This window comes from Crotalus tigris, unplaced genomic scaffold, assembly GCF_016545835.1.
Source record: "Crotalus tigris isolate CLP2741 ecotype Arizona unplaced genomic scaffold, ASM1654583v1 scf7180000020745.601501, whole genome shotgun sequence".
Classification (NCBI taxonomy): Eukaryota; Metazoa; Chordata; class Lepidosauria; order Squamata; family Viperidae; genus Crotalus; species Crotalus tigris.
Window position 1 is genome coordinate 981 of NW_024098162.1, and position 19,053 is coordinate 20,033.

General features: G+C 40.8%; 1 protein-coding gene across 1 annotated transcript in view; it reads left to right on the forward strand.

Annotated features, from left to right (window-relative positions):
• Positions 1 to 611: 611 nt before the first annotated feature.
• Positions 612 to 19,053, forward strand: part of LOC120319470 (microtubule-associated serine/threonine-protein kinase 1-like) — a 33,014-nt gene continuing 14,572 nt past the window's right edge. The window contains 10 exon segments of the mRNA XM_039368359.1: positions 612 to 620; positions 745 to 877; positions 2,818 to 2,885; positions 5,781 to 5,866; positions 12,521 to 12,729; positions 16,440 to 16,578; positions 16,674 to 16,806; positions 17,622 to 17,787; positions 18,316 to 18,417; positions 18,712 to 18,834. Coding sequence (XP_039224293.1) covers positions 612 to 620; positions 745 to 877; positions 2,818 to 2,885; positions 5,781 to 5,866; positions 12,521 to 12,729; positions 16,440 to 16,578; positions 16,674 to 16,806; positions 17,622 to 17,787; positions 18,316 to 18,417; positions 18,712 to 18,834 — 1,168 coding nt within the window.

The window sequence follows — 19,053 nt, forward strand, 5'->3', positions numbered from 1 at the left end:
TGACAGCGGGAAATGCAGAGCCTGAGAAAAGACAAGATAGTTATGAAAATGCAGTGCCACTGCCATCAACTGCCAGATGGACTGCAAGTAGCTTGATACATCAAAATAGCAGGAAAAACCCTTAAGTTTTAAACTTGTGCATATGTGAACACACATACACAGACAGACAGACAGAACTGTATACTCTGTTGATGCTGTTCTTTATCATAATTAGGGCTGCTTAATATTTGAATAAAGTTACTTATCTATCCAAGCCTCATCCTTGATTTATCTGTTAAGTATGTTGGTGTGCATTTGTATTCCTGGATTTGGATTTATAATCAGGTTCAAGGAATAGACATGAGAAATGTTGTCATGTTTGTCTACTAAGGATCTCAGTATGTAACAGCTCTAGCAACTATTCCTCTTGATTCTCACTATTTTTTCTCCCCTGTGAAGGCTTCCATTTAGATTTTACTTTGAAATTGCCCAACCTAATCCACAGAATTTCACAAGCAGTTCAGATAACCACCTCCATATGTAATTATCAATTAATTACATATTAATTTAGACCCTCCATCTAAAAACACTGAGGGTAAAGTTAGCCTGATGAACAGAGGCTGTTTCAGACCATGGATCCTGTGAGTCCGGTTACCTAGGTCCACGTCCATCTCCCTAGCTGTGGTTCTTTTGTGGTTTCCTGAAATCAGTTCTTCTTTATTAATCTCCATCCTAATTCCAACCTGCTCTGTGTCTTATCTCTAGGAATTTAATCCTGAGGAATTTTATCACTTGCTGGAAGCAGCTGAGGACCATGCCAAAGAGGGACATCTGGTAAAGACAGATATTCCTCGTTACATCATAAGCCAGTTGGGACTGACTCGAGACCCATTTCCAGGTAATACAACCAAAATTATCTGCTATCCAAGTGGCCTTGTCTCTGCATATGTACCCAAGTCACAATATTTGTTAAATGACAAGTGACCATACGTGTGTCATTTCTTGCATGTATTAGCATGGTCATCTCATAACTCCATTGGATACGTGGCAATTTGTTCAAGTTAACATTACATGGATTCCACATAGCACAAATGTGTTCATTTTCTTCAATATAATTCTTTATTCTTGGGCCATTTTTGTTCCTGATGCAGCTTTGAGGGAAATCTGTCTGACTACCTATTCTACTTAGAGGATAGATTATAAATAAATGGACACAGAATTTAGTTCCGCAGAGTTAGCCAGGATATTTCTAAGGTCTGAACAAAGAAGTTAAATTTATTAAGGAGCTATTAAAATTTTATTAACAAACTGAAAGGAGAAGAAGGTAAATTGTCATCTACTAGAAGTTTCTGCATTACTATTTTTTATTTGGTGATTGCTGGATTCTTCTCAAGAATGCTGGAGTAAATAGACACTTTTTGGATATGAACAAGAGATAAGCTGATAATGAAGCCTTGACTATTAAAAATCCCAAGCATGCACACTTCTTTTTTAAAATTTAAAATTCATATGGTCACCATCAGGGATGGTGTAAAAGGAAAATCTGCCTACCTAGTTGTAGAAGAAGTGTAGTTATGATAGGGCATTGGAATCCTTCAAGTGACAAAACAAAAAGATGCTGGATGAACAGCAAGTCTTTTCTCATCTTGACTTTAAACCTCAGTTTTCAATGTTACGGCAAACTTTACAGCATCAACTGTTCCTCCAATGCTTCTACATAAACAAGGTGACTTAATGAAATTCAGAACCACGTTGTCTTTCCCCCCCCTCAGTTGTAGCTAAATATATACAACATAGCCATTAAAAATGTATGGAAAGACACTGACAAAAATTTCTCAATTTCCCTCCTTTCAGACTTTTACCAAGCCAAATAACTTTCTGATTGTTGTGTGTTGAATTGGGCTGAATTGTCTAAAAGTTGATACTCCAATCCACGATATCCAGGGTTGTGAAATTATTACAGGTGGCAGATTCCAACAGCTGGGTTATGCTGCTTGCTTCATCTGAGTAAAACTAAGAGCAAACTGTGCACAATGTGAAGGATTTTTTTGGAATGGCTTCTGTTTTTATTTTTAGGACCTTTGGTGTAAGCATCTGGGCTCTGGATTTTATCAGACTGATGTGCAAAAGATGGGTGTTAACCCCTTTCCTTCAAGTTGACTTCTCATCCATTTCTGTTTTTCCTCTCAATGGGGGAAGCGTTGCATGGATTCATCAGGTGTGGTTGATCCTGAAACAGGATTGATAATTGTTCAAAGTTGTCTAACTAGGAATCATGATCTGGATTTACAGAGAAGTAGTAATAGAATTTGCATACAAATTCTGGAAAGTGGTAGATCAAAGGCCCCAGGTGCTAGAAGGTCTGTTGCGTGTTTCTTCATTAGGACAATATATTTTTTTTAATACTTCAGCTTGTCAGTGTACATTTTCACACTGGCAAAGTAGCATATGCTCATCTGCATCCAGTGTTAAATGTGTGCATGTATTTAAATATACCTATATTTCTCTAAGCCGGATTTCATGAGTTCATTTATATTGCATTGTGAGTGTGAATAAAATTCCCAATGTGTGCACATCAGCATAAAGGGGCTTTTGCATATCTGTGTGTGTTGAGCTGCATGCAGATGTGCTTGCAAGTGCATGGTTGAATCTTCTGATTTGCCATTGGAGCACATGGAGCTTTCATCTATACCCATTTATACCACATGCATGTGCCTTTGTGTATATGCATGGCTCTGTGTGTATTTAGATTTCACCCTTTCTGTGCTTTCATAAACGACAATGGGGGTTGCTAAAGCCTTGTTCCCTTTGGCTCTCCCCAAACCTTGTTATCGTCAGATGTGCTGTATGTGGAGGAGCACGATAGTGGAGGATCCAACACACCTGAGACAGAAGAGTTCGCCGAGGTCAGTATACGGGTCAGCTTGGCCAACCCCATCCTAGCCAGTTTTCCTCCACACAGGGACTCCCACAGACGTACCTTTATTGCAATTTGTTCACCATTCTGTGCAAATGCCCATTTAGAGCAAGGGGAAAGCAAGTCTGTCATTAATACTAAGCCTCAGAAGAACACCCCATCTGTGTAAGAAGACTGAGATTCAGTAAAAATGTGTGGTGGTATAATACTCAAAAAGCTGTATAAACATAAATTATGGCATTTACCAGGCACCTATCATTTGCCTTTCCTTCTTCCCCATAGATGCCCATGTTCAGAAGTACCAGTCTTTGAAATTCAGAATTATATCTAAAATTGTGTACTGTTTCTACTGGCAACAACCAGAAATAAATTAGACATCATTAGTATGGATGCTTAGGGAGGAAAAGTGTTACTGTAACTTAAATAGCAACACTACTTATGTGATCTTCAGAGTACTTTGCTTTGGATAGTGATGTTGTTCAATCACTATGTATATATTGTATTTTTCATATGTTCATTTAATACTGTATTTAGCTTTCCAAGGTAATTTTCCCTCAATATACTTACATCTGTCCTATTTAAATCAATGTATATTAATGTATTCAGATGAGAGAATCAACATAGAATGCATTTCTATGTAGTAAATCCACCTGGGTTTCGTGCATGCAATGCTCTCTAGAAAGATTAATTAAGAAACAATAAATATTATTTCTAAATCAGAAGCTTAATTTCAAAGAGCTGCCCAAGCTAGATTTTGCTTATGGAAGAGATTTGCACTAACTTTTCCTACTTTTTGCCCTTGGGCAACTAATAATACTGCCTATGCAGTAAATTATAATATCTCAAGCCTCCCTCAGTTTCAACAATTATTTTTACATTGGAATGAGGAGCACATGTTAACTAAAATACATGCATCTAAACCCCCCATGGACTTGTTTAATTATATTTCAAGCTCTTTGGACTCTAGCTTGGGGGATCTGTGGTTTTGAGCTGTTGAAGAATGTTTGCAATTATGTACAATGCAGTTAACAAATGCCAGCTTTGCTTGTTACAAGGAAAGACTATCTTTAATATTTTGTTCAATAAAAAGTGAAATAAATGTGCCCGTAATTTGGATTCCTACTAGTTAACCAACTAAAAATTAAGTTGATTGATCCACTGACTAAATATAGTAAAATCTGTAGCTTATTTAGGATTTTCATATCTCACATTTTAAAGTTTAAAAGTTTGGAGGGAATGCTGAAACTTAATCACTTTTGTTCAGTCATGATGAAAGCAGATCCAATTAGCCATTTAAGATGGCAGCAGTTTAAAAGAGAGGAGGGCTGCCTGCATGCAGCTGTCTAGCCTCATTTTTATGACCTCTCCCCTAGATGGTATTTACGCAATTTTATGACTAATTTCTATCTAAAGTAGATATCCCCTCTGGATGCATTACTATATCTTTTATTTTAATGAAAATCTGAGCCCTATATCTCAGTTACGTTCCCTACAATATTTTGGGGAGAGTGGCTAAATAATCTAAAATAATGACCTACTGGCAAGATGTATTTTTTGATTTTTACAGTGCAGCTGAAGATGTTGGAAAGCTACTGTTGGTCCTTATGACAAACTGATTTGAGAGACTTTCTAAATTGCTCTGTCCAGTGGCAGCGGCAGCAACAATGGCTAGAAATGGATGTGAAAAAGATTGGAAGAAAAATCCACTTGTGGAAGAGAGGAGGACTATGAAAGAGAGGCGTAACAAGGGTGGCTAAGGGACAAGAGGGGGAGGCCTGGGTGAGAATGATGGCTTATGAGTGTGACTGATGGAAGAGAGAGAAAGGTAAGGAGGAGAAATGATCGTAGGCGGATTGGACAAGAATCAAAACAGACAGATGGAGGATAGATGACTTGTGCATGGGACCTGCACGTGTGAGGGAAAAGGAATAGGCTGAAAGTGGAAGAAAGTGGTGGATGGTCTAGGTCCTAGGATGTTACTCTTAGTTATTGGTTAGTGCAGAGGGTGCATTGTTGCTGAATCTTACTATTTCCCAGGCTGGAACTGCTTCCCTTGCTCAATCTCTCCCTTACCACAGTCTCTTAATAATTCAGTGATGGCATGTTTGTTTTGAGCAGAAAAGGCTGAATAGAGAGACACAGAGGGAACCTCTTCCACCTCCTCTTCCCCTTTGGAAAATCATCAAAGACATGATTGTTTCAGAGGCACTAGAAAGCTAACCAGCTGCTCTTTGGAAATGGAGTTAAATTGGCAGACGGCATGAGGTTTTCAGTGTTGTTTTCAGTTTATTAAATTTGAATGGTGTATTTTCTTTTGATTTTTAAATCACAGCGAATCAATTAAATCAATCTGCAAACATATTATAATGTAAATAAATGGTGGAAGAATACTTAGGGCTTCACATTTTTTTCTGAAGATTTGCAAAGATTAACTCTCAACAGAAGATTAAAAGTTTACATAGAATCAGTCATGATTTTGTTCTCTATCCCTCATGCTTTGTGGTTTGCAGCCTAGAAAGGGTTCTGCAGCTTTGTTCTACGTTTTCTGTTCTTTATTGGTGAGAATGTGATGAACATACATGTGATAGTAGCTCTTTACTGAAGAACAGAGATTCTGCCTGGATAAAAAAAAAAATGCATTATTAGGACTTGAATGCTGTTGCTTAACTATGCATTTCATTGTGCACTTGACTCTTTTTAAATTTTGACATTCCTGCATATATAAACAAAATGACTACTGTTTCTGAATGACAGAATTCAGATTCAAATGTTGTGTTAACTTCTATATAAAAAGCATCCTATAAGGTAAACTTCTGTTAGAACTGAATTCTTGTTTCTTTATGGACCATTCATGGCCTCACACTCTGAATCCTTAACATTGCAGAGTCGTGGGACTACTCCAAAGCCAAAGAAGCCACCAGGAGAAGGAGACTTTGAAACTATTAAACTTATAAGCAATGGGGCCTATGGGTGAGTGCACTAACTTAACATCAGGCTCCTTGGACCATCAGCTGCAGGAAAGGATCCTTGCTTCTGGGGTCAACATTGTAGTTCTAAATGCTTCAAATGTTTACTTGGGCCAGTCATTCTGTTCCTACAATGATGATGTAGCTCCTCTCCACAGTTATAGCAAACTGGAGTATAAATTAGGACAATGGTTCAAAGGAGCCATAAAAATAGGTTATAATTTTGAAAAAAAGTTTAATGTTTGGATCAATTGATTAATGGATAAATAAAATAAATTTAGCCTGGTATTGAAGAGAAGTGTAGATACCAAATACTAAACACCCCACTTTGCATCTTAAGAAGACAGAACTCTTGGAATAATTCTTCCAACAGGAATCCTTTATTAAGAGAAAATGGTTGCAGGCATGCTAGACAGGACTTGGGGTTCAAGCTCTCCCATTCAAGGTTTTAAGGGGTTCCCCAGTAGTCCCACCCAATCAACCCCCCTTCCAGTGATAGTTTCAAGTATCACAATTCCACCCCCTTTCTTCTTTCTTCCGTCTGGATGGAGACTTCAGATAACTACATGAAAGGCAAATACCCTTCCTTGTTATGGTAATGTTCTTGGGTGCTAACACTTTGAGGTTATAATAAACATACATTCAGCATTCAGCTCTTTGAAGTCTACTGAAGGAAGTGAGGGCCATAAAGCCCCTTTGTTCTCCCCCTTCTCTCCCTCTTATGGCAGAATCCAGAGAAGGCAGAATTGGGGTTTTCTATGTTTGATAATTAAAGATGAAATATAATTGGATTCTGACATCCGGCCCCTCTTAAAAATAAGAGAGATTCACCTGAAAGAAAACAAAACAGGTATAAGACTTAGTCAGGCTTGTTAGGATACTCTGTGTGAAACTTCTTCAATAGCTTCGGGGCTCTGACATGACGTTTATGGACCCACTCGTTTTGTGAGGGAGGGAGGTGTTTCCAGGCAACTAGGTACTGAGTTGCTCCATGATATCTCCTAGAGTCAAGGATCTCTTTTATTTCGAAGTGTTGTTCGCCCTCCACCATGATTGGAGGTGGTGGTGGGGGGATTTTTGGCCGTAGAGGTGACTGATGCTCTCTTTTCAGCAAGCTGCAATGAAAAATTGGGTGTATTTGCCTGAGATTTTTGGGTAATTCTAATTCTACTGTTACTGGATTTATGATTCTTTTAATTGGAAAAGGTCCTATATATTTTGGTCCAAGTTTTTTACAGGGCTGTAGGGACTTTAGGTATTTTGTAGATAAGTACACCATTTCTCCTATAATGAATGGTGTAGGCTCAACCCTTTTTTTATCGGCTTGTGCTTTGTATGCCTGCCTAGCTTCATCTAGTGCTTTTCTAACTATTGGCCAGGTGTTTTGTAGTTTTTCCATCCATTCTTTCAGTGAAGGGATCGTTGGTTCGTTTGGGGTTAACTCTGGCATGGGGTTGAAACTTTGACCGTTGGCTATTTGAAAAGGAGTGTAGCCTGTGCTGGAGTGGACTGCATTATTGTAGGCAACTTCTGCAAAAGGAAGTAAGTCCGTCCAATCACTCTGTTGGAAATTTAAAAAACATCTCAAATATTGCTCAAGTACTGAATGGCACGTTCTGTTTGTCCATCTGTCTGAGGGTGATGGCTAGATGTCAGTCCCTGAGTGGTCCCTAAGAGGGATAAAAATTCCTTCCAAAATGCAGACGTAAATTGCACTCCCCTATCAGAGATGATGCGTTGGGGTGCCCCGTGCAATCTGTAAATGTGCTGGATGAAAAGTCTTGCTAAGGCCTTTGCAGTGGGAATCTTTTGGCAAGGGATAAAGTGCACCTGTTTGGAAAACAAGTCCGTGACTGTCCAGATAACAGTATTCCCATTGCTTTCTGGCAATTCCACTATAAAATCCATGGCTATTTCCCTCCAGGGGGCTGAGGGACTTGCCACTGGTTGTAATAGCCCTGGCGATTTCCCTTGCAACCTCTTTGCTGATGCACAGGTTGGGCAGCTGGCAACATAACTTTCTATGTCCTTTTTTATTGATGGCCACCAAAATTGCCGTTTAATTAAGTGTAAAGTTTTTACAAATCCAAAATGCCCTGCTGATTTTGTGTCATGGCAAAGCTGCATGAACGTGATTCTTTGGGTTGTTGGTATATATAACTTTTCCCCTACCCAAGGCAACCCGTCTCTCATTGTGCACACATTTTTGTTTTTCTGGAACCATTCATCTGTTTCCAAACTTTTTCTGAATTCAATTCCAGTTTGGCTGTCCAGTTGTGGTTTTATTTTGGCTTGGGTTCTTGTGGTTACTGGTGCTGCCAGTTGTGACTCTGCCATTATTGGTCTAGAGTCTGTGGTTCGTGCGCTGTTATATTGGGGCATGCGAGATAGTGCATCTGCCAGGAAGTTCTTTCTTCCTGGTAAATGTTTGAGCTTAAATTGGAATTGGTGAAAATGCTGGGACCAGCGGGCTTGTTTGGGATTGAGTTTCCTGGAGTTTTCAGGGCTTCTAAATTTTTGTGATCAGTCCACACCTGGAAGGGGATTTTGTTGCCTTCCAGGAACTGTCGCCACGTGAGTAATGCCCAACGTATCCCATAAGCCTCCTTCTCCCATACGGGCCAGCGCTGTTCTGTTTCCGTGAGTTTCTTGGATGTATATGCACAGGGTTGCAATACTGCATCATCATTTTCTTGTAATAGCACAGCCCCCACTGCCACATCACTTGCATCTGCCTGTATTATGAAGGGCTTGTCCATGTCTGGGTGCCTTAGTACTGGTTCGGCAGAAAAAAGTCTCTTTAGTCTCTCAAACGCTGCTTGGCACTCCATTGTCCATGTTAGTGGCTGGCTAGGTTTTACTGAGGATGTTCCCTTCGTTTTTAGTAAGTTAGTGAGGGGCAAGGCTATCTGTGCAAATGAGGGGATGAATTGGCGGTAAAAATTTGCAAAGCCCAGGAAACTTTGTAGTTGCTTTCTTGTGCGGGGTGGCGCCCAATCTAATACTGCTTTGACCTTCTCTGGGTCCATTTCAATGCCCTGTGGGGATATGCGATAGCCTAGGTAGTCTATCCTTTCCTGGTGGAATTCGCATTTTGAGAGTTTGGCATATAGGTGGGCGGCTCGCAGCTTCTTTAAAACCGCTCTGACAAGGTTGACGTGTTCCTCTTTTGTTTCAGTAAAGATAAGAATGTCGTCCAAGTAAACAAGGACCCCCTTAAACAGGTGCTCCCTTAGAACGTCATTGATTAATTGCATAAAGACTGCAGGGCCCCCTTGTAGTCCAAATGGCAAGACTTTGAATTGATAGCACCCCATGGGGCAGTTAAATGCAGTCTTCCATTCGTCCCCTTCCTTAATTCTTACGCGATAGTAAGCTTCCCTTAGGTCTAGTTTAGAAAAAAATTTTCCCTTTCGATAGGTGTGACAGCATGTCTTTCATGAGGGGCAGCGGGTATAGGTTGCTTTCACTGATTGTATTCAGGGCCCTATAATCCACGCATAAACGTAAAGAGCCATCCTTCTTCTCTCTAAAAAGGACCGGGGCAGCCACTTTAGGCTTGGCTGGCTCAATGAAACCTCTCTCCAGGTTTTTTTTTATAAATCTTTCCATTTCCTCCTTCTCCTTTGGGCTCATGGAGTATAATCTGGGCTTCGGGAGTTTTGCCCCAGGCTTGAATTCAATGGTACAGTCTGTGGGTCGGTGGGGGGGAAGCTCATTCGCCCTCTCCTCACTGAAGACTTCAGCAAGGTCCCTATATTCCTCTGGTATTTCTGTTAATCTTTTTTCCTCTCCTATGGATGCTTTTTCTATTCTTGATTCTGGTAGCCTCCCTTGGGGTTTTAAGTCCATAGGGTCCCCCTTCGGGAATTTGATTTCTGTCGTCCTCCAATTTACCCAGGGGTTCCATTTTTTCAACCATTCCATCCCTAGAATCATTGGGCATTCCATACCTGGGGTCACCACAAACGTTAAGTCCTCTTCATGGTTGCCCAGGGAGAGATGTATTGGCAGAGTGGCTAGGGTAGCTGGCACCCCCCCTGCTATGGATCCATCTAGCTGGCCAAATGAGATTGGTTGTTCCAGTCTCCTGGATGGGATGCCCAGATTCCCCACTAGTGTTGGGCTAATGAGGCAGCGGGTGCAGCCAGAGTCTATTAAGGCTTTCACCTTCACAGCTTCGGGCATGGGGGGGATTAATATAGTCACTGTTTTGAAGATGGGTGTGATGCATCCACTTACCAGGGGTTCGCCCTCCGAGCTGTCATCTGAGGCATCCACCGGCCCTGTGGTGTAGGCTGGAGTTCTTTCCCCTTGGTGAGCAGAGGTGGGGGTTTCTGCAATTTCCATCATTCTCATGGCTGTTTCTTTTGGCTTAGCTGAATACTTTCCGGGTTTGTTGATTGGGGATCTGTCTGGGTTGTGCTGGGGGGCCTTTGAGCGGCATTCTACAGCTCGATGCCCTTCTCTTCCGCACTTGAAACACCCCATTTGCTTCTTGGCTGTATCCGATGATTTCACCGGTTGGTGTGTCAGCTCAGGCGGGGGGCGGCTCCATTGTTTTCCTCGGCGGTGCCTCTTCAATATGTCGATCTCTGCTTCCTCTGCCAAGACGTACCATTCCTCAAGTCGATGTGGGTCCCCTCGGGGCAGGCAAGCATCATATAGATCATAGTTTAGTCCGTCTTTGAAATGGCCAAGGAGGATGTCTTCTGGCCAATTCAGTTTGCTGGCAATGGCCCGGAATTCTTGTGTATACTCAGCCACTGGGCGTTTGCCTTGCCTCATCGTTGTTATTCTTTCACGGGCTTTGCGATCAGCCAGGGGGTCTTCAAATCGTCTTCTCAAAGAGGACATGAAACGGTTGAAGTTACTGAGTTCTGGGGCATTGGAGTCATGCAAGTTCACTACCCAATCCGCAGCTGGTCCATCCAGGGCAGATTGCACGATCCGGATGCGGGCTTTGTCGCTGGGAATGTCCTGCCCATATTCCTCCATGTAGCTGAGGACTTGGGTTAGGAAAAACCCCAAGCGTGTTGGCTCCCCTTTGAATTTCACCTCCAACGGTGGACGTCTTGGAATGGATCGGTGCCTCCATTGTTGGTGGTAGTGTCTTCCGTCCAGATTGCCATCTGTGGTCCGGTAGGGGGTGGGGGCTCCTGGATCAGTAGATGTCCCTGGGGTTGCAGGTTCCACGTCCCCCTCGGTGTCTCTCCCTTTGTGGCTCCAGGAACTGGGGCGGCCGTAGGGCTCAGTATTCTCCTCTCCTAGGGAGCTGAGAGTTCTCTTCATCAGGTCAATAGCTTTCTCTAGGATCCAGTCTGAGTACGGTGCCCAGCTTCCTCCCTCTTCACTTGCGTGCAGGGATTTCTCCATCTCCTGCTTCCATTCTGGTTGCTTGGTCCCCCGTCTCAGGGTCACCTTTCTTGATTCCTTTCTCCACTCACTTTTCTTTCCAACGCCCATCGACCAGCGAGGCTTGTGGTCCTGTGTCTCCACCACTTCTTCTCCTGAGGAATCTGGCCTCTCGGATCCCAACATCTGGCAAGGTTCCAACTGGGTCAGCGGCTCTCTTTCCAGGGAGTTTTCCCCCTCTCTTGCTCCATTGTCTGACATGGTAAATTTTTGCAAAATCCCCCGGCAAGGGTCTCCCTTCCAGGTGGATTAATTTTGCAAGTCCTGTCTAATGTAAGGACCCACCCCACTTTGCATCTTAAGAAGACAGAACTCTTGGAATAATTCTTCCAACAGGAATCCTTTATTAAGAGAAAATGGTTGCAGGCATGCTAGACAGGACTTGGGGTTCAAGCTCTCCCATTCAAGGTTTTAAGGGGTTCCCCAGTAGTCCCACCCAATCAACCCCCCTTCCAGTGATAGCTTCAAGTATCACAATTCCACCCCCTTTCTTCTTTCTTCCGTCTGGATGGAGACTTCAGATAACTACATGAAAGGCAAATACCCTTCCTTGTTATGGTAATGTTCTTGGTTGCTAACACTTTGAGGTTATAATAAACATACATTCAGCATTCAGCTCTTTGAAGTCTACTGAAGGAAGTGAGGGCCATAAAGCCCCTTTGTTCTCCCCCTTCTCTCCCTCTTATGGCAGAATCCAGAGAAGGCAGAATTGGGGTTTTCTATGTTTGATAATTAAAGATGAAATATAATTGGATTCTGACACCGGTCTGATGAAGACATTTCTCAAGAAGGCACTAATATCACTGGGGCTATATGGACAATTGGAGGAGAACCTCTAAAGACAATGTCAGTGAAGAGGTGGGTCTTTCCAAGAAAATCCAGGGTAAGTCTGGATTCTTAGTAATAGCCACTGAGTAATAGCCCAAAATGATTTTTCTATCTTAAAATGTGCTGTAGCAAAGTACACTAGACATATGACAATATTTAATTTTCTGTAGAAAGCATTCTGTAAATGTTAGGGTTTTTTTAGCAACTAGAAAAAGGAGGTGAACTCTAATAAATATGAAGGCTTTAGCAATTTTTCTTTAAATAATATGAAAATAAAGATAGTTTACAAAAGGGTTGTGGCACATTGATTCCAAGATTTTACGTTTCCTTTTTGTGGCAGGTGAATATAGGCTTTTGGGGCCAAACCTAAAAATGCCTCTTGCTGACTGACCTCTGCTTCCTTCTTCTTTCTCAGAGCTGTGTATTTGGTGCGACATAAAGAGACCCGCCAGCGTTTTGCTATGAAGAAGATTAATAAGCAGAACCTCATCCTGCGCAATCAGATCCAACAAGCCTTTGTAGAACGTGACATTTTGACTTTTGCAGAGAACCCCTTTGTGGTCAGCATGTTCTGCTCTTTTGAAACTAAGCGATACCTGTGCATGGTCATGGAGTATGTTGAAGGTATGCAGTCTCAGAATTTGTTCGGGTTGGTACCTATGAGATGCAAGGTTTTTATGACAGTCTTTATCCAATATCGTGCAAGAGTTATGTCATGTTAGCAGTAATCCATGGAAATCAGTTGGGTTGATATGCCCTACATACAGGTTATTTACAGCTTTATCCAAACTGGACACCAAATACATTAGACTTCAACTTTTCTAATCTCCGATTTGGACATAGGCAGTACTGATTGCAGCATTATAGGCAAACTCGGTCTGTTTGGAAACAGCTGATTTGAAAAGGCTGCATTAGGATGCTGAATTTTATAAAGAACATACTATGTTTAACAGCATATTGTTTGTAAGAACTCCTAAAGAATATAACAAATATCTTAATAAACATAATAATGAATAGTAATGAAAGTACTATTATCAGTAAATAGATTGCCTACAAGAATGATAGTTAGGAGGTGGGCATAACTTAGTACTTAAACAGGTGTCTTATATAGAGAAGAATTTATGTTCATTGCCTGAAATGCTCAGATAAGGTGAGGGACGATTCTGCCTGCAACTCTGTAAATCAGCTATTCCATTTGGGTAGATGCTCTTGAGCTAGCTTACCTAACATATTGACATAATACAATTTTCCAGATTGGAAATTATGACTATTGCAGTTGTCCACTTCCAGATATGTACCTCTTTAGGTTGCGCAGAGCTATCTGAGGGTTATGGTCTAATGTCCTGTTGAAATTCATTGATCATGTGATACAACCTCTCAAAGAAGATGAAAAGACTCAGTTCTGACTTTGCAGGATCATACCAGAGAATACTTGAAGAACGTTAAGAGCCGAGATAAAAAAAATATGAAGAGGATACTTCTGGATTAGTATCCAATAATTTCCTATCTTCACCAATAAGTTTGGGACATTGACAAGTTCATTTTTTTTTCAACTAGCCTTTTTGGTTGGACTTGAAAATCAAATGACAAAAACCTTTGAGAACTTGGCACAGGTTTTCCATACCTGATTAAACTGGGTAGCTAGCAGCAAGGAAGACAAGACTGATGCTGTAATGCAGCCAGCCCCATAAGCCTCTCTTTCTAGGACATTACAGATTCCCTCATTCTCATGTGATTCATGTTCTGGTCTGGTCTATTTGGATCTCTTTTAATCCAGTGTATGCCTGGAAAGCATCTGAAAATGCAAATTAGTCTTAATTCACCAAGAGTTATATAATGACAATGAATTTGCCTTAAATGTATTAGTTTTAAGGCAAGACCAAATTCCTTGTCATTATATAACTCTTGGTGAATATATATGCATCCTTCATTAACCAAATAAACATAGGTCAAACTTTGAGAAGAGTTTTCCAACAGTTGCAGTTAATCCTGTTGATATCACTTTCTAAGGATGATGTATCAGTTTCTCACTCAAGAAAAAAATCTTCTTAGGATTCTTTTTTGTATTCAATTGCTTGTCCAGTTTTAAACTGAAATAGGTTATAGAAGACATGATTGTGAATTTCACAAGACATTTCAGCATCCTTTTTGCAATGAAGAAATTAAGGTTTGAAATCCAGGGATCATGCAGGCCATTAATACAGTCCATAATTATTATCCTACAAATTATGTGTAAATAAGATAATAAAAGAGGCCAGGGAACAAAATGAACAGATGATGAGAGTTATAGAAGAGAAAGTTGAGTTTAATTGTTAAAAGCAATTAATTACATCTAAAACAGGAAAAACTAACTGGGCAATTACATAAAAAAGGAAGAAAAGAAATATAGAAGGAAGATAAGGACTACAGAGAACTGAGTGAATTATTTCCATCTGTCTTCCCCCTAGAAGATATAGGACAGAAAACTACATGAACTGATACTTTCAGGAAGTAAGTCTGAGGCATGGACCCTTGTGGCAAAAAAGATATAGTTCATAACATCTCACAGGCTTTACTAGGAGAGGGTTGAAAAATAGCCAGAGGGAAAATATCTGGGTAAATGAGAATCTGGGGGATTTCAAGTCAGTTAGGTTAATGTAAATCACAGATAAATTGCTGGAAAACATGGCTACCAACCTAATTGTCAAGTATATAGGATAGGTTTTCCCGAAGAAGAATTAACATGGCTGGAGAATATTAGCAAACATGTTGTAGAACTTAACAAGTAGATGTCAGCGCTGCTAACATCAGATGTTCTTTGACAACAGATGAAAATGCAGCCATTTTCTCTATGCTTTTAGAATTAGTTGGTGCTGGGAGGGGGGATTGGAATGAGAGTTTAGTTAGTCATAATAATAATAACTCTGCCCTGGGAATCTAAGGACAAACTGGGTCCAGAGCTGATAACGTTTTGGCGGGCTGGAGAGCTGGGGAGAAAGCCTGTGCTTCAAGCTACTTGGGGAATGTGATTTATGACTGTTTATTGGGGGTGGGAATTGTACTTTGTTACCTTGTATCCAGGGGAGGGGAATTCAGTTTTTGGATTCAACTATGTAATGCCAATACTTTGTTTCCTGAATAAAAGATTCTTTAAGGAAAACAATGCCTCAAAGTTCTTTTGAAGGGTTTCATCTGTCAGAATCATGACAGTAGATACCACTTACTTGGACTTTTGGATAACTTTTGATAAAGATTCCTGAGAAAATTGAACAATTATGGGGTAAAAGGTGAATCCACTTAAGGCTTAGTAACTGGCTGAAAGAAAGAAAAAAGTAGAGTTTGTGTAGCCAGTGCATCTGTATGTGGGATTGGTGCTTTTAACTTGTTCATAAATTAGGTGATGACAGCAAAGTGGCAAGTTTGCTAATAATGTTGGATTATTTAAGTTGGCAAATTAGGAAAAGGAACAATGAAAAAAGCAGAATATAAGCAAATATAAAATTATGCCTGCTGATTATAAAAGTTCCCATTTCAATAATGGGGACTGAGTTGGGTTTGCATAACCTATAAGTAGTAGCTAATAATACAGATCTCCACATAGGTTGTTGATAAATTATGAGTTTTGTTCCACAAAATGAAGTATGGATGTTAACCTTGATAGCTTAAAAAGCCTATTCAGGTGTGCAAGGCCTAATATGGCATAGACCTAAGCTACCTGGAGGCCACCTACTCCCATGCAATTGGTTCTATATTTTTGGTGGGACATTTTTTTCAGGTCTTGCCTCCAAAATGTTCACAACTGATAGCCAAGCCAGCTTTTTCTATGGCAAGGCAACTGTAGTTGAGGTTGTTTATTAAATTACATTTTAATAGGGTTCACAACTTCTATTCTGAGTTTTGATGCTCTTGACAGTGGACTTTGTGCCACCCTGAAACATACAGGAATGGATAACACATAAATTTGTAAAATGTTACAATTGTTTTTTAGGTAGGAAGGAAGGTAAATTTGTTGATAGGTTGTAATTGGTCAAATTCATGGAGAATAAGGCTAACAGCATCTATTTACCATATTGCTATGAGCCCAGAATTTTGACTTACCATAATAATAAACCAGTATGCACCAATAATTGAGAATCCCCCCCCCCAAATTCTGGCTTAGCAGGCCTTCTGAACTACACTGTTATCTCCCATTTTTAGATAACATCTGATTACAATATGTTTTTGTTTGTGGGTTTCCTATAAGTCTCCAGAATTCTTGAGATTGCAAGTTTTGGTCAAAGAACTGGAGAGAGTCATAGTCTAAATAGAACAACATTCTAGCCATCTTCCTAACCATTTCACCTTTCTCCTAGCAGGTGGGGATTGTGCAACATTGTTGAAGAATATTGGGGCTCTGCCTGTAGAAATGGCCCGCATGTACTTTGCTGAGACTGTCTTGGCCCTGGAGTACCTGCACAACTATGGCATCGTCCATCGTGACCTCAAGCCTGACAAGTATGAAATTAAAAGACAAGGCCTGTCTTTAGTTGTATTTAGGAAGTGGCTGTGGTTGGTTCTCTCTGATGTTTATCCCTCTGCTTTCTCCACAGCCTACTTATCACTTCCATGGGACATATCAAGTTGACAGACTTTGGTCTTTCCAAGATGGGGCTGATGAGCCTTACCACAAACCTGTATGAAGGTCATATTGAGAAGGATGCCAGGGAGTTTCTAGATAAGCAGGTGGAACCCTGATTAAATCTATTTGTAAAGGGGTGCTGCACATATATTAAATGTGAAAAAGGCAGATATTCAAAAAGCTAAAGCTGTCAGAAAAAAATGCATGAGAATAGTGATGCATTATTTTATTATTGATTTATTTGATTTTTATCCCATTGTTAGTAGTAACTCAAGATGGCAAATATACCTAATATTCCTTTCTCCTCCTGTTTTCTCCACAACAACAATCCTGTAAGGTGGGTTGGTCTGAAAGAGAATGACTGGCCCAAAGTCACCCAGGTGGCTTTGATACCTAAGATGGGGCTAGAACTCATGGTTTTTAGGCCATGCTGAATCAATGAATATATCTATAAATCTAGTAGATTTTCCATTCTGGGTTTTTTTATTCCAGCTCTGAGGTTATGTACTTTCAACTGAAATACAGTAATGGAAAAAGTTATAAAGTATTACACAGTCCTTATGCCATTTGAATGAGGTCTAGGGGGACAAAATACAAGATAATATAAAATGATATTACAACTGACAGCTATCTTTTTCATTTTTTAATATCTGTTGGCAATTTTAAATCAAACTATTTGGCACACTGACTTTTTAATGGTCAAAGAAAATCTTTGTTTACTGCTTCACGTTGACAGATCTGTGCCTCTATACTTAGGAAAAAAACACAATCTCAAATTGTGTTATATGTAAGAGAGAAAGTTATAGTGCTTCCCATATTTAACTGAACCAATTAACACTATGCACTGCAAATTCTGAGATACCTGGCACTCGGTGGATCAGTATTTCTGACAGCTGAATAAAGACAAGTATCTTAACAGGTGTGTGGAACCCCCGAATACATTGCCCCTGAGGTGATCCTTCGCCAAGGTTACGGGAAGCCAGTGGATTGGTGGGCCATGGGCATCATCCTCTATGAATTCCTGGTGGGCTGTGTACCATTCTTCGGAGACACTCCCGAAGAGCTCTTTGGCCAGGTCATCACTGGTACGTGGGGGCAAGTGTTGCTTCTCTTAGGGGCTCATTGGTTACTTGCTTTAGAACTTGTTCCAAGCGTGCAGCGTCCATCATACATGCTTGGCTGGGGAAAAGTTAAACAGGGTCAGTGCTGGTGAGTACTTGGAACGGGAGACCAGGCAATCCTTAGGTGGATTTTAAACTAAACTGACAAGTCAAAAAAGGAAAAAAGTAGAGGACTTTACTTTTGCTCAGAAGACAACGTGGGCATTTCCACGAAGCCGCAGGTTCTTCTCAAAGGAGGCTTTTCCTTTAGATATGAAATGGGGGAAGTGAAAAAGCATCATGAAATTATGAGTGAAGCATTGTGTAGAACCAATGTTTGAGATGCAACTCCTGCTGTCGTATAAACATAAATTACATCATGTGCTGCAGCCTTGGTAGAAGGAGCTATTTTTATATTCCCCCCCCCCCATTTTGGAGTCTCTTTGACCTGATCTGCTTTCTCAAGCGCCACTGTTGGATTGCAATAGCCTGTCTTTATTTCCTTGCTTTCAGATGACATCTTGTGGCCAGAAGGAGAGGAGGCGCTCCCCTCAGATGCTCAGCATCTGATCTCTTGCCTCCTGCAAACCAATCCTCTTCTCCGCCTGGGAGCAGGTAAGGTCAGACGAGAGAGCGAATGAGCTGTGGGTACAGCCTTCCCACTCATAAGGAGAGAGGTTGTTTTCTTCCCTCTGAAATGTTACCGCCTTGAGCATTAAAGGGTTGACTAACTATGGTCATAGCAAGCATTTCCAGTTCCCCATCCTTTCTCTCCATAAACTATCTCTGGCAGCAGGATCCAGATTTCTTAGCTAAGCACTAGGGTAACTGCTCGGCTCATTCTTTAGGATGATTTTTGGTCTTGTCCAGTAGAGGGCAGCAGAACCTTGTTTTCCTTCTTTTACGTAGGTGGTGCCTATGAAGTGAAACAGCATGCATTTTTCAAAGAACTAGATTGGAATGGGCTTCTGAGGCAGAAAGCAGAGTTCATCCCTCATCTGGAATCTGAGGAAGACACCAGCTATTTTGACAGCAAGTGTTAACCTTCTCTCCCTCCCTCAACCTGAATATTTTGGTTAATAGTTTGAACTCGGCTGAAGACAATTAACCAGCTATCCCTGACCATACACCTTTGAATCAGGATCACTAGCCTTGCTTTTATAGAAAAGAAACCCCATATTTTTGTGGTTTTGTTTCCTCTCTTGATACAGTAGCAGCTATGAATGAGCAATATTCATAAGGACCACAACT